The following is a 24953-nucleotide window of genomic DNA, read 5'->3' as shown; positions in this document are numbered from 1 at the left end:
TAAAGCCACCGGAATTCCCCACCTGGACATTAAGAAGGTTGGAGGCCTTGATTTCAAAGGCAAGTGGTATGCAGTAATTCCAGCCTGGCCCCATGAGACTACAACTTTCATTTCTAATCAGTGAATTGTCTTTGCTTTGTGCAAAACATTTTTTTAAAATGAGGAGGGAGATTTTATTACATCTTCCCCTTTACTCTATCATTTTCTTTCTGAGCCAACGTATTTTTAGCCTAAATGCTAATGAATTAAAAGCAGAATCATTAGTTCACCTTTTCCAGGGAAATTAATAACAGGGCTGAGATTTTTAAATCCCATACTGTTCTTCTGCCTCACCCTGAATTTGTTCATGTTACTTTTCACATAGTCAGCTTGGACTCTGTGTCTGTGCTGAGCTGTGCTGTAGTCTCACTGCATGTTACAATGGCTGTGACCAGGACCTGAACCATCTGCACCTTTATCCTACAAGTGCATTTACACAAAGGTACAGACCTATTTCAGCTCTAGAGTCAGAGAGGAAGAAGGTCTGAGCTTCTCAAAAGCCTCCTTGGCTAAAGGGAAGGATGGGGTCCCTTCTTTTGCAAAGTCAAAAATGTTGTGGCATGCATAAATCTGTGCGAAGCCTCTGCATGTTTTTCTCCTCTAGATGATGGGCTCAGACTGGACTGGTCACTCAACATCCAATTTGCAAAGCACTGCAGGTTTCTTCAGCTCTCTTGGAGGGGGATGGGTCCTGGTACCATTCCCCTCACACCCTGCTCTACCTTCCTGAAATCCTGAGCACAGACAGAAGCACTGACCAAAAAAAAGAAAAAGAAAAAAGAAAAAAAGCTAAAAAAGAAGAGCAGAAAAACATAATTTTTCCTGTGCAGTCTTGGATTGGGGAACGGGTTTTAGCTGCAGGAGGAGCCCTTCTGGTATGAACTGTGCTCTCCACTGGAGTAGTTTGTTGATGCAGATGAGGCTGGAGAGGCCTCTCTGAGATAACACAAATACCAAGCTCCAACTAACAGGAGATTTTCTTTCAGCGGCCATCCTGTGAGAGGAAGGAGGGGTCACACCAAGCCACAGCACCAAAACTGTCCTTCTGCCACCACCCACAGGGACCACAGGACCCCCTGATGTAAGTGTGTCCCATGGGAGATGAGGACATGGTCTGGAAAAGTCCAAGTGTTTGTCTTGGCAAACTCCAGCCCATCTCAATGTTTTATCCGTTGAGCTCTAGCTTCCATTAGCTCCCCAAGAGGGTTTACTCTGCCAAAGATTTTCCTGTTCCCTCTTCCAGGCAGTCAGGTTCAACTCATTTTAATAGACTTCATACAAAGAGCTTTGATTTTGACCCCTGCAAAGAAGTACTTCTGATGAGAGAAACAGAAACAAAGGCAACAACAGGGTTTGCATCACCCGCATGGCTGGGAGGAGTATTCAAATATTATCAACTTGAATCTGGAGGACAGAGATGGTTACACAAGTCATCTCAGATGAGCCCAGATAACATCTTTTCATTTCCCTCTGCTGAAGGCCAGGTGCTGCTGGCTCACTGACAGGCAGAGGCAGCACGGCTTGGGATGGCTGATGGAGTTACCACTTGCACAGCTGCTCCTGCTTTGCCGTGAATCAAGTTATCCATTATCAATCCACTCCTGGGGCTCAACAATTTACAACAGGCATTTAAACCATCACCTGGCTCCATTTGCCTTAACCATTGCTCTCTCAAGTGCAGCACTTAGGACACTGATGACAGACAAACTGCTCCGGTGGTGGTGCAAAGCGAGCAACCAGCTATGGTCCTCTCATTAGCTGCCCCAGCCACCCTAACCAGAGCTTTAATTTCCCTTAACCATTGGGAAGGGCAGAGAGAAAAAGTTTAAAAACATGAGCAATTCCCCAACGTCTCTCCATTTGCGATACTACAATGTGAGGTTGGCCACTTGCAATTCAAGAAGCAATTCTGGAAATGAACATGAGAAAGCATCCATTTCCCTCATTTGGCTCCAATATAGCAGTCCCATTTCATATCCATGGGGACGATGAGACTTTAAACAAAATGCAGGACTGGATATTGTTATATACCAGTGGAATATTTCAATTTGAAGAAAATCTCACATTCACAGAAAAGAGAACCATGTCCCTGGATTTAGAACAATAACTGAAAACATAAGCCACTGACTGCTCTTCCAGACCAGCCAGGGGTTCGTCTCATTGAACTCGACCCTATGTGAAGTACCACACAACAGGGTAATGAACCAAAGTGCTAAATATACAACCACAACCATTTCACAGTCCAGAAAAAAAAAAAAAAACACCCAACTTTACAACCTCCACGTGATGATGTTTGAAGATTTTGTAAGAATGCATTTTTATCTATTTGACAGCATGTGTTTTCAATACAGACATATTTGGGCTTGCACATTGCTATTTTAGTGCTAACATTTACAAGCTTATTTGCTGAAGGCAATTTTTAAAGACATTTTGTCAGCGGCCAAGTCCAGCTCCCATTGAAGTTAACTGGAAAACTCCCACTGACCTCAATAGGAAACAGTTCAGACGGTTAGGGCCGGATTCGGAGCTGCTAAAATGCACTGAAATGCCCCAAGTTGAGGACATGGCTCTTGGAGCAAAATGTGTAAGCCTAGAAGGAGGACACTGCCATAAGAAATAACAGGCGGATACTCATTAATAAATATATTAGGATGCTGTGCCATGTAATTTCTTCCATGGCTGTGCCAGTGTAGCAGATTTCCGCCCCATGCCACAGCTTACCACCAGCTTTTGTCAAAGAGATTGTGGGGCTGTGCACTACTGCTTGTGCTCACTGGACCTGAATGTGAAAACAAACTAAAAGAAAAAAAAAAAATGCAGAGAAGGATGTTTTTAGCAATCCAGAGTGGTCTTGCTGAAATTACAACAATTATTCGTACTCTTAAAGTCAAACATAGACAAAAGCACCTGGCGAGTCCCACCTTTAGTCTCTTCTTTCAGATAATTACTTTCTTCTAGTTCATCACAACTAAGAAAAGTTCGTTTAATAGCTTCTAATATTGCTACAATGACTGTAACTGTACTTCCTTCGTTTGACCGGAGAAAGAGCTTAAAAAAATCCCTTGCAGACAGTCTTTTTTGTCTTTTTCTTGTTATAAAGTCTACACATGCTACGAGGGCACAAGGGATGGAAAAAGTATTTAATTAGTATTTCCAGAAATATCCTTGTCTAACCCATAATGAGGTCATGCCAGATCATAATCCTCTTCAAATACAAGAGACAAAGTGATTTCCTTCCATACAACATCCTTTTTTGGGTGCAGCATCGACAACTTTTCTGTGGTTTCGAAGGAAAAATAAAATCAAGTCAGACAGAATGAGGGAAGTCCAGAAACGCCTAATACATCTTCCTGTGAGATTAATTCAGCAGGCCATACCTCAGTGAAGACATGGGTGAGATTTAATACAATCAGGAAGCTTTTTTTTTAAAGAAAACTGAAGGAAAAAAACCCAAAAACCAAAACCCAAACCAAAACCACAGCTCCAATCTCCATGTGCCCAACTGAACCCCTTTGAACTGTCTACTCAAATAATATTTCTCTTAAATCATGCAGGGTGTGTTTGGGCTACCTGTGTCTATTTGCCTTTCCTCCTGCCTGCAGGAACCTAACCTGACTCCTGGGTGGACCCTGGAAAACATGGAGCACCGCAGACCAGTGGCCCAGGGGTCAGCCAGATCAGCGCTGGTGTTGCCAGGGCTTGGCTTGCACCAAAGAGGTGCTGGCAGCAGATATAAAGGTCCTGAGACCAATCCTCTCGTTGCAAGGTCACCCCTCCTCCCTTAGTGATTCCAGCAGCCAGAGCACTGCTGGGTTTTGACGGCTCTCCATAAAGACCACCCCTTATGCGGTCCCTCCTGGGTACAGGGTAGAGAGGAGCAGAGGCTCTGAAACTCAGGAAACACTGAGGCCACGTAGCCTGTTCTCCTACAACACACTTCACGGTCTTTCCTTAATTTCTCCCTACAACTAGCCTTGTACACGGCAAAAATTCTAACTTGGAGAAAATCTTCCAATCTCAACTTGATGAAGACATCAAGAGCTTGAAAACACACCAGCTCCCATTGTGGCTTACCCCAATAATTATTCAAATTCTACTGTTACATCCAGGCAGGAAGCAAAACCTGCGTGGACACCTGGGTTTAGCTGGCAGCTGGCGATGGTTCATCAGCTTTCCCCACTGGAATAAGGGGCCAGAGAGTACAAAGCATTTTCTTTCCTTTAGTACCCTGGAATTAAAATAAATCAGAATGAGGGCATTATCTGCTCTATTTGCCCTCTTTTCCAAACACACCCATGTATTATTTCACTATAGAAATCACTGGGAGAAGCTGATTTACTGACCAGTCTCAGGAAGCCAGTGGTTCTCCACTCCTCTCTCCCATCCCCCAAAGTTTATTGTTGAGTTCTTGGAACATCAAGTACAGAGTGTGAAATAATTTAATGGCGGGGGGATTTTTCACCCTCCTTCTCTATCCCAATATGACTAAATTTATTGATTTTGGATTGCTGTAAATTATAATGTAATTATCCTGCTGCACAAGCAGCTTCCCATTCCAGAAATTAAAAAGCAATTCAGGTAAATGATCTTTAGCTATCATGGTGCATCCCTGCAGAACTCATTAAGTTGGGGGATTAGACAGCACACCAAAACTCGTACAGGGCAGGTGACATTGAAAACCATCATGACTGAAAATACAGAACTTCCTTGGGAAGAGAAGAGGGGAAAGTTGCTGGTGTGGCTTTTTTTTTTTATCCCTTTCCTGACAACTTTGAAATGCTATCAACTTGTACATCTCCTAGGATTTCTGATGCTCGCTAATTGACCCTTTTAAAAATAAACACCCTTCCTTTGAAAAAGAATGCCATTAAGTGGGAAAATTTAAGAAATGGACAACGTCACACCACCATCCATAGGACCTTGTTATTGATTCCTCAGGTGGAAAAGCAGCTCATGCAAGTTGGAGTCAGCAAGTACTTTCTGAGGTGGGGGGTGGCCAAGTGGTACTGAAGAAATCTCATACAAGATTTCTAGCCAGCTAAGGTTAACTTTAGAGCTTTCTTTAGGGAAAGCTGGATCTAGTGGGATCTCTAAAAGATTTATCACTGATTGATTGTAGTCACAGAAGATATTGCCATACGTGCCCTTTGACAACACAGTTGTTCTCAATCCCTCTGTTTCACCCAAAGGTTAAGTTTTGCCTCCCTAAAGTTTTCTGCTCCCAGTGCAGTCAGTTGAGGCATTTTCCACTTGCTGTTGTGATGCTGCAAAGCATCAGGCTTCCTACCAAAGGCAGCTAGAGTTGTTGGCAGATGAAAGGATACGTGCATAGTTTGCACACCATTAAGTTCGTAAAATGCTTTGAGGATGAAATGTGCTACTTAAATATAACAGGTTATTGAATTTCTTGGTGCCATTTCCTTCATCTAAGTCTACAGTGGTCTTCGATGGATTGTGCCTAAACCTGCTACTGCTTTTAGCTTCCTGGCTTTTTTTTTTCCCCCTTGCCCCAGGAGATTTGACGTTTCCCCCTTCGAGCTGATGAGTCTTTCACACCTTCTGGCTGGCCCCGCACAGCTGTTGCGCAGACACAGGGAGTCCTGCCGGCTCTCGTGCTGCGCGTGTGCAGCCTCCCCGCTCATTTCCTCTGAAAGCGGCGGCTGCCGGACTTGAAAGACCCCTCTTGCTCCCACTGCTCTCCCTAATACAGCCCTTAATTAATCCTGAAGGCAGCTACCATTTCCGAGTAGGACAGTGCAGATCCTCAGGATATTAGCCAAACACCAGAGATTTATAAACTTGTCAGTGTGGCCAGAGTACTCAGAAAAGAAGCCAAAACCTTCAGTTTAAAAATCTCCTCCACCATCATAAATTTAAACTTTATCTGCAAGTTCTTCTCACTATGAAAGTTCACTAGTTCTGTTATTTCACCTCTAGTAAGTACCATGTCCTAATTTGGACATTTTTGCAGCATTCAGCTGAATTCTGAAGATATATGACATACCCTGGTAGTCTTTTCTCCCATTAAAAACAATCTATTAACTCAGAGTCTCATGAAAGCCCAAATCATAATACCTGGTCTCTGTTTCTTGCAGAGAGGGCTCAGCAATCCCTCTCTCCCCACCTTGCCAACACACAGTGCCACGATTACACAACGCGCCACGGCAGGAGCACGGGATGTCACTGCAAACCTCCGTTCTTTTTTGGGATGCACGCATACTTTTCAAATTTCCTAAAAGGAGAGATTATTTGGTTTTGGCTAAGCATCTGAAACCACTCGCAGGCCACACACGTTACCGAGCAAGCAGACGACATCCTCTGCTTAAACCCTTACGGACACAAACACATTTTGAAAACATGTACTTCAACCACCTCAGCAAATTGTTTCCCCGGTGCATTGGTGCCGGGAGCCCAGTGCCTGCCTACCTTCCCTCCTCCTCCTCACCACCCCATCCGCTGCTTACAGCAATGAGGACATTAGTGCTGGACTGAACTTGCTCCAGTTCTTTTATATAGATTTAGACCGTATAATTTGATGGCAACCACAGGCAGTTTTATTGCCCTGATTTATATGGAGCCTTGCAGGGGTGCTTCCCCCCCCCCTTCCCTTTTTTTGGTAAGAAAGCGAGATTCATAAAAGTCCTTTCCCTGCTCCAGCCTGAGGACAAGCTGTGGGATCTCCAGGGCTTCCCACAAGGGCTGCGGCAGGCTTGGATGCCACCCTCCCTCTCCCCTGGCTGTGGTCTTGGAGAGGGATGCACACACTGCAGGAGCTGGCTGAAGCTTCTCCTCAAGCACAAACCCTCCCCGTGGCCTTCACCGTGTCACAGCACTTGGCTTGTCCTGCCCAAGAGTGACATCAGGGGCAAGGTTGTTGTTCCCCTTACCCACCAGTGAGATACCTTGATGGAAACTTCAGCGTCCCTCCCTCTCTTGCCTACTAACCCTCCAGAAAATCTCCCAGGAAAGTCAGCAAAAAGCTTCTTTAACCAAGCCATTGCTTTTACTATCCAAATAGCAGGGGATGAAAATCCAGGCAGCTCTGCTATGGAGCTACGGGAGATGTGACTGTTGGGCCAGGCATGTTACTACCAACCATCTGCATTCCCAGGGCACACTAAACCGGGGATCTGTATTAGTATTCTCTAGCAGGCATCTGGCAGATATTAAATACCAGCCTCCCTGGAGAACTTGTTACCTCCTCATGCCTGACTGGGTGAATATAAGTGAGAGCCGTGCTTGTATCTGCTACCTGAAGAGGCTAGATGAAGCCTATCTGAAACATGCCAAGACCCCATATCTGTCATTACCATACCAATTTCCTGAATGAAAAACCTGTCTGTCTTTCGTTTAATCTATCCTCTGTCTCATTACAAGACCAGAACATGCTGTACTAACTACAAAGACAGGTCAGTATGTGACTCAAAACCTAATTTCTGTTACTTACCTAAAGGATTACTGCCTGGATGAGCATCATGTTTTGGAATAACAATAGCAAAGTCCACCAATGCTCCTACCCTGTCCCTGGTATGTAGAGAGCTAATTTTGCACTGGACTGTGGGCTTAGAGAAAAGGTTCATCAGAAATCCAATTGTCTCAGCTTGGTAACCTCATCTTCACAACAAACATGGACTTTTTTCTAGCTTCTCTACCTTTTGTATTTTTCTGCACCCAGCCCATTCCTTCTTAGCTTCTATGAGTGTGTAACTCTTCTGCTCAAATATTTCATAACTTTTCCCTTTGCTACCAAGTTGTCCTCTTGAAGATCCCACAAAATGGTGTCTTTTTGGTCAAACCCTGCTGTTAGTCTTGCTCCTCGCATCTCTAGACAGCAGCTGGTCAAAGGATTTCCAATACCTCTCCACAACTCAGCCTTCCTTCCACACCTCTGGTCCAGGTTACCTTTGCTGCTCTGTAAAAAAATCTTACCCTATTAAAGACCTTTGATCATAATCTGCCATGGTTTCCATAAAGGACTCTCAACTTCTGCCTGCCACTCTGAGACTGCTAGCACCTTGTGTCTTACCCCATCTAGTAATAATTCTGCAAAACTTTAAAGCAGAAATCATGTCTTCCCTAGCTACGAGTTCACACAGCACTGATCAACTCCTGCTGACGCTACCTTTTGCCTCACCTAGGAGCATAAGGTTCTGCAGAGGGATCTGGACAGGCTGGATCGATGGGCTGAGGGAAACTGTATGAGATTTAACAAGGCCAAGTGCCAGGTCCTGCACTGGGGTCACAACAACCCCATGCAATGCTACAGGCTTGGGGAGGAGTGGCTGGAGAGCTGCCCAGTGGAAAAGGACCTGGGGGTGCTGGTTGACAGCCGGCTGGATATGAGCCAGCAGTGTGCCCAGGTGGCCAAGAAGGCCAACAGCAGCCTGGTCTGTACCAGAAATAGTGTGGTCAGTAGGAGTAGGGAAGTGATCGTGCCCCTGTACTCGGCACTGGTGAGACCGCACCTTGAATCCTGTGTTCAGTTTTGGGCCCCTCACTACAAGAAGGACATTGAGGTGCGGGAGCATGTCCAGAGAAGGGCAACAAAGCTGGTGAGGGGTCTGGAGCACTAGTCTGATAAGACTGGCTGAGGGAACTGGGGTGGTTTAGTCTGGAGAAGAGGAGGCTGAGGGGAAACCTCATCGCTCTCTACAACTAGTGGGGGGTTGTGGTGAGGTGGGTGTTGTTCTCTCCTCCCAGGTAACTAGCCATAGGACAAGAAGAAATGTCCTCAAACCAAGGGACGTTTACACTATATATTACGAAAAATTTGTTTACTGAGAGAGCGGTAAAACTTTGGAACAGGCTGCCCAGGGAGGGGGTGGAGGCACCATCGCTGCAAGCATTAAAAAAACGTGTAGACATGGCACTTCAGGACATGGCTTAGAGGGCATGGTAGTGTTGGGTCGATGGTTGGACATGATGATCTTAAAGGTCTTTTCCAACCTTAATGATTCTGTGATAACAATTGTCTAGAAAAAGTATTTCAAAATTACCTACAGAACCGTTACCAGAAAACTCACAAGCAACGTGAGCCACCACCCACTTTCATGTGCAAATCAGAAATGCTGGGCTTGCACATCTGCACCTTTTGTGAGCATCTAGAGAAACATCATCCGTCCTTAGTGGTATCCACAACCATGGCATTCAAGGGCCTACTCCTTCTTTTGTTCGTGTGCCTTAGTCAGCTGACATAGCCTTCAAATTCCCACTGTGTCTAAGCATGGTTTAGGCCACCAGCCCCATACCTGAAAAAACACAAGATTAAGTGAACCAAATTCAGAAGGACATTTCTATTCTGCCCTCAGGACTGAACTACTGGAAGGTTTTGAAGTTGGAAAAGAACTGTTTTTCATTTGGGTCACAGAAAGGAAGAATAAACTAAAACCATCTTTACAAGGAACATTGCAGATATGGGCAGTGAGGAAAGGCCCTTTGGGCTGATACTTAGAGAAGCTCATTTCTATCCCGGCTCAAGTGCTACAGAGGTTAAAGACCTGCTACAACCTGCCATAAAAGGCAAAAACCACATTAATAGCAAATGTGTTCCACTCCCCCATTCCAAATGTATTTTTTATGAGTAAACATTTCTGTATTAAGACTTACTGTCTTCAAAGATCCCTTTTATGTCCCAAAGGTAACCATTTAAGTGATCTTATAACAGCTGTTACTTATCTTTGCAATGGGCAATACACATGAACTCAGTGTCTGAGACTTTCTTTTTGCTATATATTTTTTAGTAACTACATATAAATCCAGCCTGTTTCAAGTGTCAATGACTGTATGTGGCCAAAAGATAGCCTTGGATCTTACTTCAGCTGCTAAGACACTGTTTCGAGTGGAATTAAAAACAGCACAGAAATTTGCAAAACTTTTTCTCCTCCCAACCCCTTTTAGCTTGCTTACAGAAATGATATAGCATGCACAGAGCTCAGATAGAGATGCAAATGTTTCTCACACATTCAGCCATCTCATACCTATTTTAAAAGTCACTGCTCCAGCAGTTGAAATACAGGACCCTGCAGTAAAGATGTTTTAAGGACATCTTTATAACAGTATGCAAAGGTCCCTCTGGAGTTTTCCAAAGGGAAAAAATTGCACCAAACAATAGTATTGCCAGCTCCTCTGCAGCTGATTACAGTATTAGAGTGTGCACATGCACAGAAGGCTAACAGGAAACAAAGATGAAACTAAGGTTTTCTCTGAAGCTGTCATCCCATGTCAGTGATTTTCTTCTCCTTCCATCACCTGGTCCCCAGAACACCACCTTTCCTAATGGTCTAATAACGAAAGACTTTGCTAAAAACAACTGTCTTTGTTGTTACCCTGACTGGGGTCAGGGTAAAACCCCAAAGCTCTGCATGGTTTCTGTAAATTCATCCAGGTCTGTCCAGAACTCTGTCCAGGTGCTTGAACCTCAAGCAAACCATTTGATGAACCTCACTCATAGGTTATGTAGGTAAGGAAACCCTCTTAAACTGGGAAAATTCTTTTTTTTTCTTGTTTCAATATACAAGATTTACACAACTATTAACAACTTTATGTTCTCCAACTGAGTCTGCCAGGTGAGATTGCCTGAAAAACCTTCTTACTCCAGAGCACAACGTGACCCCTCAGAATACAGTCAATCTCCATGCATCCCCAAATAGTCTCCCCACTATAGATATGGAAAATGTCTTTGCTATAAGAACTTAGCCTTAGTTTCCCTAACCCTGAAAATCTGTTTTACTGGACCCTTTTGACAGCAGCAGGTTGACACCTCAGCCATGTGAACAAGGTCACCCTTGTAACACAGTGCTCGGGGCAGCAGCACCCTCTTGCAGGCAGCGGAGAGCGGGGAACAGCAACTTCCATGCAGTCTGACCTGTTAAGTGCTTCAGTATGACCAATGCCATAAACATGCTAACCAGATGCTGATAGATGGGCCTGGAGGCCCAAAGAACGACACAAGTTCATTATATAAACACAGGAGCAAAGGGAAGTCAAGCAGCTTTCCCAAAATCATGAAGGAAGTTTGGGGCTAAATCAGGAACTGAAACTAATTTTCTCCAGGCTCAATTCTGTGCCCTCACCATAGGGAGCCACCAAAAAATTGGGTATCTTCACGCAAGCAGCCTCTGGGAGTCGGGTCAGCTTCCCACAACACATAATAATTCCTCTCGTTAAAATGGGACGTGCGAACCAATGCCTAAAGTCCTCACCTTCGTGTTTCTCTGGTTTTACTTTAAAGTGTGGCTGTAAATGCCTCAGAAAGAACATCACCAGCTCTACCTGCAAACTGATGTGAACAGATGTAGCTTAACCTCGAGCCTCACGCAGGCGGCACTTGCATGCATTCCCACAGGACACTGGCATTCACACCAGCTAGCATGCAGAAGAGGATGCTGCTTAGTTCCCACCATCGCTGCTGGCCCACACCCCACAAAGAGCAGCCATAAACCAAGGTGAACCCCAGATAGAAAAACAGAGCAGAGAAAGATCCTCTCCCCCACGCCTGGCCCCTGCCAAACAGAGCAAAAAATTTCACTTGGGAAAAATCTAAACATTTCCCGACACTTTGTACCCAGGGTCAGAAGTGCTGAGCTCTTACCACTCTCTTTAGGCTCAGAGCATCTTGCTAAGTGCAGAACTATCTCCATTTTGTTTAAATGATTAAACTATTGTTGAAGCAGTGCACACGGGGCCAGGGGCTTACAGGAAGATACCTCCTCTATTGGATGGTTTTCAGGAATGCTCAGACACTGATCTTTTATATCAATACAACTGAAGTCATCAAAACATCTACTTTAACTGTTTACTTAAGGATGCATCTGTTGCAAGCTGTGATTTTTTTGAAAATCTGTCATAGTCAGGAGCTGATCCATGTAAGAGAAGGGAACGGAACAGCTTTCTGGCCAAAAAGGCACCACTCAATTCCTGCAAATATCGCTGTATTTTAAAAATCAGATATTAGGGGCAGTAAATATAAATATTTTGCTTGCAATACTCCTGCTCTTATTTACAGTTTACGTACAATTGGAAGCATTTTTCAATGGAATAGTCTTAAAAATATCTGGCATTCCAGAAGAAGGAAAGAGGTATAAAAAAGAAAAGGAGAAAAACCCCATGGAGCTCTCTAACAAACTGTAGAAAAGGCAGAATTGATTTCAGACAAGTTTGTGTGAAATCTTTTTCATTTGTGTTTATGTAGGATCACACTCAATGTTTTTTTCATTTATTTTCATTTTGGACTCAGTCAGCCTATGTGCCCAAACTTTTGCTCAGTTCTTTCCACCGAGGTTTGCCTGATTTCAGCCCAACACCACTACAGGACTCGCAGAACAGCCAGTGCAGGTCACTTCCGAACTCACGAGTTTAACATAATCATAAACCAGTTAGCATGAGGAGACTGTATCCACTTCTTTACTTCAAGAGCTAGACTTACAACTTTGGCTGAGGTTTAGTCTCTGTTGTTACCATTAAGATCAGAGAAGTCATCCTGCCAAACATAGAATCTACACAAAATTCATGGGATATTGGTTTATTTCAGAATTTAAGGTTTCTGTAAATTATGTCCCACTTGGTTCTGGAAAAAAAATTATCCCTCTTGTTATGAGCCCACTGTGCTACATACTGGACAAAGGCACCGCTAAAAATGGGTCTAAATTCAGTAAAATCCTATTAGTGCTACTGAACATTTTCATACCCTTATGCAACCAAAAGGAATGTTACCGACTGCTGCAACACGATGTTCTCAAAGGCACTATGTGATGCCTAGACAACTTGTGTTCAACTCTCCTGAAGGGGAAGAAACAACTTCTCCATTTGGCAGATGGGCACGAGAATTTAAGTCATTTGACCATGATTACATGGTATATCATTGAAAGAGGAGAGACTTGCTAGTGGATATGGTGACCCAAGGGACCTGACCTAAGTCCTCTGTACCACCATGGATGTCCCATGTACACCACCTATGAACTTCCAAAGTCACAGAGAAAACCAGTTCTTGACATCTCTCTGAAACAGCCAAACCCATTACGGTCACTTTAGCCTTGGAAAATCCTGTGTCTGCAGAATGGGAGCAATGACATCTCCCTGTTTCACCAGGATGTTCTTGTGTGAAGAGAAGTGCAAGTAGCTGAATTATTCAGGCACTATCAGAGCTGATCAAAGTAAGAGAACCACCCCCGCCAGGACCTGGGCTCCCAGAAGCCACCAGACAGCACAATTCCTTATCTCTAATTAAAAAAATAAAAAATGCAGAGAGTACACGGCCCGCTCCTCTGTACCTTACTGTTCACCACTTGAAACCATGAAAACAGACTGCCTGGTTTAATGGGGGGCAGTTTAAGGAGGAGATGAGTAATGCCAAGTCCTCCTCCTGCTCCAAGGGGCATGGCTGTCTTCTCAAGGCCACACAGAAGTTCTTTAGGAAATGCTGGGAATACAAGCCCCATTTCTTGGTGCTGGTATTGGATGCACAGCATTTCTAAGAACATTTTTCTCTGCCACTCGTCTGACCCTGGGAGCAGTCCCACTGCTCCATGCAGGCAGCCGTGGAGCGCTCTGCCAAACCCTATCAATTATTCAGCGTCAAAAGGAAGACTTAATCTGTGTGATAAAAGAATGGATTTTATCTAACTCTTGTTCCCCTTAAAGTGATTTACACAACTGGTCTCTCTAGTTGCTGCCCTTAATGTAATTATTTACTTTTGCATTAATAGCCTTCCTTCACTTCAGTTATTTTTAGGAGCCTTTTGTAGCTTTTGGAATTTACTATTTTTTTTCCTTGTCTTTTTAGTGGGGATTTTATATTGCCCGTCTCTCTGAATGGGCTGTTAAAACACTAGTTTTGTCAATGCTGGTGTAAAGCTGGAGCAGCTCTGGGAAGCAGCTACCCCACCTGTGTTGACACTTGGGTGTCACGTTTGCCTCTGACTTGAGAAGCTTTGGGGTGAGATTTCAGTTCCGAGCTGGCTGTCAAGGATCTCTGCTTCTCAGACCACAGGCTGATGAACGTGAATGACGGGCTTTAAAGCATTAATCTGCTCCCACCTTGGTTCCTTGCTTTAACCCCACTCTGCAATTTTGGCCGAATCAGGAAGACTGGGATTTGCCCTCACATTAGCCATCTTAAATTGGGCATGAAGCCCTCAAGGGAACAAAACAGAACAGACGTTGCATCTCCACAATGTGATTTACGCCACTCTAATGCAAAAGGATCCCAAACTAGACACCAAACATGTCGGCAGCTGACCTCAGACAAAACAATTCCCATTCCTGGTCCCCCAAGATTATGGCAGGCTCAAATGCCACAGTTAATGGATGATGGTGGGAGAATGAATTTACAAAACCATTGCAAATTCACAGATGCTCAGGCAAAAAACTGACAAAGAGACTAAAAATTCAAACTATAGGGACATGCTGGCAGCACAGAGGAGACAGTGCAGGAAAGCATCATGACAAATATAATCCGTTAACACCATTGGATTTTCGTACTTGACTATAAATAACCAACCAACAAATAGGTAAGTTTAGTGTCGGTCAGAAAGGTTATATTTAGGTACCATCTGAGAGGTACTTTACTGAAGTCTAAACTGGATCCACAGGAAAGAAGATAGGTACTTGCCAGAATAAGCATTTAGAATTCACAAAATCATGGAAAAGTGGAAGTTGTTATTGTTTTGGCTAATATCAATGATAGTAATAATAATGATACACTCACAGAATACAAAGGTCTTTCAGGTAGTACTTAGAGGTTGGGATCACCAGTGCCAGAACCAGCCTGTGAAGAATACCTTTGATGTGCAATCCTGCAATGTGGTTAGGGATGAGATTAAATTACTCTGTCTTCAAAGTACCTCAGCATCTGTAATGGACTGAAATCGTAGGAACTTTTGGTATGACAATTTGGGTGAGCTGTATACAATCAGTGAATGCTGGCTGATATTATGAAGTTGCTGCATCATCAGATGCTTTGGTGATATGAACTCTAGAATAATCTACAAGGGCTATGCAAATGTGAACCAAGAAGACTGTAAACATTAATAGTTACCCACTCTGAGGTTGCACCTTTGCCCACAGGGCTGGCTACCACACAAGAAACCCAGTATAAGGGCTGGGGAAGGAGGCTTCCCCCAAGAGAAAAAAAAAAAACAAGCGGCCAAAAAGTAGGACTCTAATCACTTGATTAAGCAATGCAAAGGGTCACCCAACAAAGATGTATTGCTGACTATTTTAAAGAAGATACGAGAGAGACTCAGTATTGCAAGCCCTGGATAAAGGAAAGAGGCAGGAGAAAAGATGTGCTTTTTGTGGCACAGTTTGTGGCAATTTTAGCTACTAAAATTCTGTCGTATGTAGCTGAAGAAATAAGCTTGCTGTTCCCAGACTGCTCTCCACTATGCCCGCATACCAGATACTGCTCATTGAACATAAAAATGCTACAGCATGGCTTTAACTTCATCCATCTCTCCATGAATTCCTCTAAACTATCACAAAGAGCAGGTTCCAGGCAACCAGCATGACTCAAAGCTGTCAGCTATTTACAGGCCTTGATATCCTGTGACCAAGGAACAGTCTCAGCATTGCACCAGTCTGAGCATCCGAGACCTCCAGCTGCTCAAAGGGACACGAATGGGTACACAAGAGACACCGGTAGGCAATCTGGCCAGCCAGAAGGTCTATGGTGACAAAGAAACCCACTTTAAGACCCAACAGAATTACTTTTATAGAAGACTGATGGAAATGTTCAGGGAAGAAATACAATTCTTAATTGCTGTCACTTATAGCAGTGTTACACTGAAGCCCTACCCAAGGTGAGGGCCACTGAACTATATGCAGTAGACACACAGTGACTCTCAGGAGAATTTAACAGTCTGAATGTCCCATCATTCTGTTTTAACCACTTGCCCCCTTCTCTCCCACAGCGAACCCAGACTTTGTTAACTGCATATCTCAAAATTTTAAGTTGTATACAACAAATCAATACAGGGCTGAGAAGTTAAGAGTGTGCTTGTTCTGGTTATATTTCTTTTCCTGGAAAATGTGAAGAACTGAATGAAAAACATTCTTTGGAGAAGATCCCTGCCCCTCCAGGGTAGACAGAGGAGATGACTTCACTGGGGCTGTTCTCTGTCTAATTTGTCTGAGTCTCAGGCCACACAAACTATATATTTTTTCAGAGTGCTGAGGTCTGCTGGGATGCTGGCATTTACACCTCCTCATTTACATGGTCTTCCCATAATCCAGCACTGAGACAAGCTGAACTGCACAAGGACTCCCTGCCAACACCACTCGGGGCTTGCTTACAGAAGACCTCTGGAGAGCAATGGGAGGTGCTCCCTGCCCTTCTCTGCCTATGAAAGGGCTGAGTGTGCTACTTCTGCAGCACTGAGCATTCCCGCCAGCCCATAAATCAAGTGACCAAACTCCATCCCAATATCTGATCCACTGCAGAAAAGCCCCACACTCTGCCCTTACAGCACACACGCAGCGAAGAGCTGTATTTCATCAACAGAAACCTTAATATCAGAGGAGAGTCGTTACCTCCTGGAAAAAAAAGTGTAGCCAGAATCTTACTGGTTCTGCACCCTGGTTTCCCCATGTTTACACCAAATGACTTGTTGAACTTCATTATATACAAAGTATTTCCATAGATCAGAGGCAGGGAGACCTGTGCAGCTAACATAAAATAAATTACCACCCCGTGATAAATGGTTCTATTAGCAATCCAGATTGTTAAACTCAGATACAACAGGATGAAGGGAGCACTGCCCCATTCATTCTCCCTGCGGCAGATACTGAGTTGTAAATAGGTTATTTTGTGTGTAAATAACACATTAAAACTCAGCATTAGCCGTGTCTTTTGATAGAGAGGAAATTGTTCCAAATAAATAATCTCGGACAGGAATGTAAAATAAGCCAGATTTAATAGTGCATGCCTGCTGCAGCCGTGTTAAACATGACTAAAATGATAAACCCCAGAATATACTAATAGTAAACTATGCTCTGACATCAAAGTAATGAGGCTGTATTTTTACCCAGCTTTAGAAATGCTAAAATTAGTCTTGACAGAGCCAGACATCAGAAAAATGTTTCAAACATAAACACCATCAATTTGGGAACTTGGTGTGTGTGTCATGCCGAGGGTGGGGTGGAGAGGGAAAGGTGCATTCTGGGCCTTGTTAAAGTCAAGCAGTTAGCATTTAGGAGAATTTGTATTTAAATTTTATTACAAGATGAGAAACCCATCTTCCTAAATATCTTTGCCTCTGCAAGAGTGGCTCATTTAAATTTCTCCTCCAGCCACACGCCTGGGCTTCCTTGTGCATGCTGACACGGAGGATGCTGCAGTGCTAGCCTGGAGGACACAACCCACTCTCACTCACATGGTGCTCTGCTCCAAAGTCTTACCCTACGCAGCAATACGCACTTTTGCACTCAGCAAAAGGGTTTTCTAAACACGAAGTATTATGAGTTGCCCTTCCAGAAGTGGAGGCACCAAAAATGAGAGGTTCTTCTGCAGATTTGACTTGTCTATAGCTCCTACATACTGTCATTAAAACCAGCTTCCATCTCTGTCACACATACACACGAGCGCCTATTGCAACAGAAGAGAGGAGCTTTGACTCCTTGGCTGGCATGATTTATGGAAAAATAGAAAATGAGGAGAGACTTCCCTGATGTCATTTCTGTGAGGCCAATTTCTGAACGTCTGATCAATGAGTTACTATAAAAAAATGTCACAGAAGATCTCTAAAATGGCAGCTTCAGTAGACTAAAAATATGAGATGCAGATTGTTAGTATGAAAGGACTCTTCTCCACTTGCAGCATCAACAATACCAATCTCTTTGCCTACAGCCATAACTTAATTTGTTCAAGGCTGCAAACATGTGGGACAAATAGCCAAAGCAAGGGAACTAGAAATGGAGACTGGAGATGTTATTACCCTATAATAATATAGTCTAAGTAATATTATAATAAAATAGCTATTCTTCAATTATTTAACTAATATTCAGTTTATTGCTTCAATTACCTTAATTATAAATAAAAATTTATGAATCTATTCATTTCTACAAGGGAAAAAGAAAACCTTATGATCAGAGAAACATGCTATATTGGCACTCCATCTGTGTGACTCAGTAGAATAAAGGAGCAGAAATGTGTTGCAAATTACATTTGTTTGGCTCTGGAGAGCAGCTTGGTGATCTGCAGCATTAGCTGAGCCTTGCTGCCACTTTCTCACATGCTAGTACAAAGAGTAAAGCCTCTACAATAAATAAAATCAAGAGTTTGTCTTGGATGAGAATAAAGACTTGTTCGTATGGCCCCAAAGCAGGGTGGGGAGCTCAGAGGCCCTCCCTTTAAAGCTGTTCCCCTCCTCAAGCTGAACAACGTAATTAATCTCTGTGCCTCGTTTGCTTTCTTCTGTAAGAATATGAGCATAAATATGTATATTTCTGGCCTGTTATGAGTAATTACACTAGTTTAGTGAAACAAATATGTATGTTATACCAGCATGAATACCATGTAAGTACAGTCTCTTCGCTACCCAGCCTTTTTGTTATCTGCTAAATCACACCTTGCAGTTAACTGATGTTATAAGGCGACTTTGTATTAATTTTTCTACTTATAAACACACGCACTGCGCTGCTCCCTTTCAGGAGCACGTATTATGTCTAGCCAGAATTCAAAGGAAAGCCCCTCTGAACCACAAGAGCATGTGCATCACCTGCAGAGTCCCGGGGCTGGCATCTGATCGCACGCTGCTTTACTGCTAGCCATTTTAGGTCATTTATGAGCACTTCTCCTCACAGCATGACGTAGATTTCACTCTTTACATCTCATTACACAATGCTTTCATCATGATTCTCCTGACATCTTCAAACAATCCTCCACTTACTTCTTCACGTCCTCTTAATAAAAGGAGAAATACTGAGCCCGTAAATCATTCTTTCCAAAGGTGAGGACACGCTGCTAACGGGACACGTAATAGTGGATGCTTAAAAACCAATCAAGTCTCTGGGGGTGCCAAATGGGCCAATGCACACTCCACCTCAGGGGCGTACTCATTTCCATCACATCTCTGGAAATGTGGTGACTGCTTCCTTGGTGGAGGCACTCCCAAGGCAAGTGCCAAGCAGTGAGAAGGTGTTTATTCACAACAGCACATCTGTGGGTTTTGAATTTTAGCACACACTTGGACTTTGTTGGCACCAATCAGCCCTTTGGATCTGCCAGTCACTGAGATGATGCTTCAAGTGGGTTGCCTCATGGTTCCTACAGCTTGTGCTGCTTCAACAGGGATCAAAATCTGCTGGGGGACAGCAAATTTCTGCATGTTGCTGTCTCTGTCTTCCCCTTATTTCTGCCGTCCAACAAGCCTTCCTTTCTGCCACTTTACATAGTGCCCACAAGGAAGGTGACTCCAACCCATTCAGCAGCGTGAAATTGTGTTTCTTTCTAAACAACTCTGTGTAAAAGATTTTCTAGTTCTTTTTAAGAAAAAACTTTCCTTTGTGTAACAAAGGCTAACAAATTTTATCAAACACATAAACTAATCTGGCAGGTTATAACCTAACAGCTGCTACTTTATTCTGTACGTCTGAATCTTCCTAGGTCAATGTGGAAATGAAAACTGGGTAACAAATGTGTTGAAAAGGAAGGATAGATAAAGCAGATTTAAGCAATTTGGGCTGGGAACTGTCTTCAAAACTGAGCCAACAGAAAACACAAACTCTCCAGCCGAGCTGCGTAGGAAACAGAGGAGCCCGCAGAGGAGTCGTGCTGCTCTCCTGGGGCAATGAGAAACCGCCCTGCAGTGAAGGAAGGGGAGGGGAAGGGTTCATTTTGAGGTAGACTCTGGCTAGCAATAAGATATATTTTAAATAGGAAGAAAAAAAAAAGCTGCCTACAAAGTTTACACAGCTGGGATATCTTGTCACATCTAAGCTGGTGCAGCCCCTTCTAAGTTTGTCTCCTTACACCCTGTCCTGGCCCCCAGAAAGGCAGTGTTGTGCCTCCCTGGCGGGCATAGCCTTGCACACAGCTGGGAGCCACCATGAAGGGCCCTGGCACCAACGTGGAGATCCACCAGCATGCGTGTGCCAGGGAGGGATGTGTTTTCTGGAGCTGTATTTGGCCTGCTCCATCCAGGGTCATTTTCCGCAGCGGCAGGAGGAAGCAGGAATAACGCGCTTGCACATCCCCCTGCACCGCTGGTGTTACACCCACCCACCAAAAATGACCCCGCACCCTCAGGCGACCACAAGAGCTTCCTAATTGAGTTCAACACCAGCAGGACCAAAATCTTGCTGAAAACAGAGACAGAAGAAGAAATCAGGATCTGAGCTGTTTCTGACATAACAGGAATGGCACGAATTGCGGGCTTTCTTTCACCACCTTCTTGGTGGGGGCTGGACAACCCCAAATTCCTCCCTAACTGTGAAATCCCAGCAGCAACGCCTGAAGACAGTGCAGTCTGTTTAGCTCGTTAGTGGGATTACAGCCGGCACACAACACCCCTCCCCGACCACGATAACAGGGTGTCCCCCCAGCTCCCGCAGGAGCCCTTTAACTCCTCCATGGAGGAGCAGCAGGCACCACGCTGCCCACGCCACGCAGCGCTGGCGGCAAGCAGAGATGGGATGCCTCAACTTTGCGACGGACGGCTCTCACCACCCGTCCTCTCCCTCACCCTGGCCCAGGGAGCCGCAGTGACCCATCACCATGCAGTGACGTTTGGAGACCGCACAGTGACACAGCTTCCAGGTCCCGTGACTTCCGACGGCCAAGAACCCCAATAAACTCAGCGTGTTCACAGGAGGACAGATGCCACTGTACTTATTAAATTCTTACAGTCTAATGAAAAACACCCCTGCTGCTTTCAAAGTGTGGAAAACATAAAGTACCTCCTTGTGCCACTGCTGCTCCTGCAGCTGCTAAAGGAGTGGGTTTCTTCCCCGTCTCTGTAAAGCCATTCCCCTCCAGAACTGCACCTTTCCCTTCTTTTTTCCCAGCAGCAGTTGAAGCAGAAGTTTCCATCTTAGATGTGCATCTTCCAGCTCAGCAACCCTACAGGACATAAAACAAAACCAGATTCTGGTCACCACTCACAAAACAGGTGAAAGCAGCTCCATGAGGAAGCGGCCGATGGTTCGGCAGAGCTCAAAAGTAAACGGCAAGCAGCAAAGGTTTCCTGGATTTCTAACTCTAGCAGCACAGCCAGTACAGCAGTTACAGGCAGAAAGGGCACAGCCCTGCAAAGGGATGGGCATCCTAACACCCCACTGGCTTCAGGCAGTTGAAGACCTAAAAAGATGAGGACCAAAGTACATTTTTTTCCCCACTTAAACTTGGGCTGTATAATAACGCTGACGGGTCCAAAGAGCTTTCCAGGATTAAAGCACAGGTGAGACGCAAAGATTTAGCATCTATAAAGCCAACTTGTCTATCCTATATATGATCTAGCTGGTCATAACAAAAAACCTGAGCGTGATAAAAACTTTCAATAAAAATACAGATAGAAATACATTTAAGGTGGGGATTTTTTTTCCCCAGCTGGTGTTTATTCGGAACCAGTGCCCTGACCAGACCATTTCAACGTCGATTATGGATAAGCCATGGCACGTCTGCCAGAGCCCACCCAGCTCTCACTGGTGAGGACTAACATCCACCAACTCCAGACTCTTCCAAGCGAGTCCTTCTAGTCTGACTGGGCGCATCTGAAAATCAGCTACAGCTTTAAGCCCATTACAAATGGTGAACTAAGCGCTAGGCAAAGTTCCACAAAACAAGAATATACCAACCTACAAATAACTTGGTTTTTTTTAAACTTAGGTCCATGAAAAATAACACCTCCTGAGCTTTTTGTTAGCTTGATCATTTGTTCTGTGACTCAAACATACCCTGTCTCCCAAAAGCAAACATGCGTATCCCAAATTTAATGTAAAGATGGGGTTTCTCTTAAGTGGGGAGGCATGCTTCATTTCTGACTGCAAATACTTTTGTTCACCCCATTTTAATTCATTTCATTTCAAATGTTTCCACATGACTCCTGTTTTCACCGAACCCACACAGTTAGCTGGCCCTACCGGCCTCAGGCTGGTCTTGGCAAAACCCACTGCTAATTCCTCCTTTCCTTCTAATTTTAATGCAGATCTACAATTTTTCACATGCAAATTTTCAGATGCAAATTTTTCAGCTCCTGAGATACTCTGAAGCACACTAGTCGTTTACCTCCCTGGAATTAATGCGATCAGCCAAAAAACATCTGGGAAAACAGAAAACTTTTTTGTGTGCAGGTAGTTTTACTGCCACTGTGCCAGCTCAAACTTCCCTCTGGAGGGATTAACTGACTCCTGAGCACCTTGGATTAAGAAATTAACACTCCTAAAACCTTTAAAGCACATGAAGATTTCAAGAACTGCCATGTGTGTTCTGTAACTTTTAGCCCTTAGTTGTTTGTGACCGTGGCATAGCACTTCGTGTTGCAGTGGTTTTCCCTCTCGCTATTTTGCTGGTTTTCAAGCAGTTTTTGTGCTGTAACTTCGGGTCAGACAAGCAGGAAAGCGAAGTCCCTCCTTCCCCGCCATGTGATGAGCTCCACAGCTTAGCACGCAGCCCCATGCTCCTGGACTCCCTCGCGTCCACCTTCGGAGACCCCCTGTGCTGCACCGCTCGCTGTTTAAGACAGGCTGTCCCAAACCCCTTCCCCCTCTGCTCAACGGCCACTTTAAAACTTCCCTATAAATACAAAGCCACCCTTGCCAGCACCCCAGAGGGACCTGGAGCATGGTGGATGTGGTCCTCCGGCAATGCCACCATTACCCGGCCTCCAGCAGGATGGCGGCCCACCGGGCAGCTGCAGGCTGCCGCCCAAGCAGTTTACCCCGGGAGCCTTCGGGCACGGCTCGTGTTAATGGGACCACTACGTGACGGACCTGCGGTCACGATTTGCAGCCGTAAACAGTGAAGCTTGTACTGGAAGTGACAGGACCCACAGCGACAGGCTGTACTGGTGACACAAGGCTCTGGTGAATACCGAGGTGGCCCCCAGGTCCTGCCCTGGCCTGGGCTGGGCTCGGTGGCAAGCAGGGGATGGGTTCCTGGGGCCAGGCCTTTACAGCGGTTCAATCCAGAAATGGGGTTGGGTTACAGACCACGAATGACATAAATACACTCAAACTGGAGGAGTATTTGACCTAGGTCTGACAGCCTGAGCTTCTGTTCGTTAAGCAAATAAACTTCAGAGGCTGTATTACTAGCCCCCCACCTGTTTCTTCTTAGTCCCTCCTTTCAAGGCTTTGCCCTTCTGTTTGAAACCAGACGCTCGCCCTCGTGCTCCCCCCAGCCAGCCCCCTCCCCGGGTTACCCTGCCCCTCGGGCCAGCCTCCTGCATGCGGGACCTTCCTCGGGGGGCTGCAGGGCACAGCAGCCATGGAGGGGAAGGAAGAAGCTGGTAATAGAAACCGCTTTCCTGTGAAAGGCGCAGGCTAGCGTCACGCTGTTTTCTAGAGAGGCGCCTGAAGTGAGATCTCCAAATCCCTGTCACAGAAACCTCAGCCGGGACCCAGTATCTAAGGTGTGTCATTTATCCAACAGGAATTCGACAAGACGTCAGGCCCATATTTGAAAATCTGGCCTTTGTAGCTGTAAGGCTTTCTTTTCAAATGAATTATGAATTTTTTTTAAATGCAAATGTTTCTAATAAATGGTTGTATTAAACAGGTAAATCCTTCTCAAATACTGGGTTAGAAAAAAAAAATGCAATTACTCTAATCTTACCGGATTTAGGGCAATAAGTCTGTAATTATTTTTGCTTCATAAAGGTGCTCAGGGCAGAGCAGGCTGGATGCAAGGCTCCAAGCTTTTCCCCAATTCAGCACTGACCAAAAGTCATTCTCCTTCCACAGCCACCCACAACCAGAACTGACTATCCCAGCCCAGGAGGACACAAGCATCCTGCCCTGCTCAGCACCTCCGCCCACAGACAGGGACAGAGACCAGGGAGCGAAGGAGCACCGACACTGATTTCGTGTCCCACCTTCTGCTGTTTCATGGACGATGGCTGAGGGTCGGTCACCAGCAGACTCCTCCGCTGTGCTCTCGTGCAGTGTGTGACCAGGACACAGCTCTGAAGATTTAGGTTCCATCTTGGCTCTGCTACAGTCTCCTCTGTGTCTCTGGGCAGAAAGCTTAACCTCTCTCAGCGCCGGTTTCCACAGCCGTAAAATAGGAAATAGTACTTTGCCCTATTTGCAGAGTGCTTTGAGATCCTCGGAGGCACAAGGCTATAGAAGTATTTTTATTAGCAGTATAAGAAGATATATTGATGGAGGCAGTCAATCCACACCATCCAGAAGCACAACACTCATTTTTTAAGCAATACATAGTTTGCTTTCTGTTCAGTGCTAAACTTTTTCCGCTGCTCTGTGCCACACAGAATTTATAAATTCAATGACAGATTAATCTTAGCAGCGAGCCATTTGGCATGAAAAAGGGTTTCACAGGGAGCCTGCTTTTTCCTGTAAAGAGCATGCATTTAGGAGTGACTATATGGAGAAAGACCCTGTGCACTTATTCAAGCACAAGTCTCTGCCCTCCATCATTACTCAGAATTAGAAACCCAGAATGGATTACTCAGATTGTTCCTAAGGTCTGTAGCTTTCTCTGCAGGAGGAGGGTTGGGTAATTGATTTTGACACTAATACCAGCACTATTCATATGCCCTGTAATATAATTCTGCAGCGACACTAAAAAGGCAACCATCTGAGATCTGAACAAGGAAAGTGCTATATGATTTGCCCTAGACAACCCCAGCTATTTTAACAGCTGTGTTGTATATTAAAAGGGAGAAATCCCAACAGAATTAAAAACAACAAAGTCACATTTGCCTTTGAGGGAAAACAAGAAGCCGTAAACTTTCCTAATA

General features: G+C 44.7%; 1 protein-coding gene across 2 annotated transcripts in view; it reads right to left on the bottom strand.

Annotated features, from left to right (window-relative positions):
• GLI2 (GLI family zinc finger 2) overlaps positions 1-21094 on the bottom strand; it is a 144063-nt gene extending 122969 nt beyond the window's left edge. The window contains exon 1 of one of the 2 annotated variants that reach the window (XM_010285387.1): positions 20932-21094. In XM_010285387.1, the coding sequence (XP_010283689.1) occupies positions 20932-21064 (133 nt within the window). In that variant the 5' untranslated portion in view covers positions 21065-21094. The remainder of the gene's footprint in view (positions 1-20931) is intronic. The other variant, XM_010285386.1, reaches the window with a different exon arrangement.
• Between the last annotated feature and the right edge of the window lie 3859 nt (positions 21095-24953).

Source organism: Phaethon lepturus, unplaced genomic scaffold (genome assembly GCF_000687285.1).
Source record: "Phaethon lepturus isolate BGI_N335 unplaced genomic scaffold, ASM68728v1 scaffold10784, whole genome shotgun sequence".
Lineage (NCBI taxonomy): Eukaryota > Metazoa > Chordata > Aves > Phaethontiformes > Phaethontidae > Phaethon > Phaethon lepturus.
This window is presented reverse-complemented; position numbering and strand designations above follow the sequence as displayed.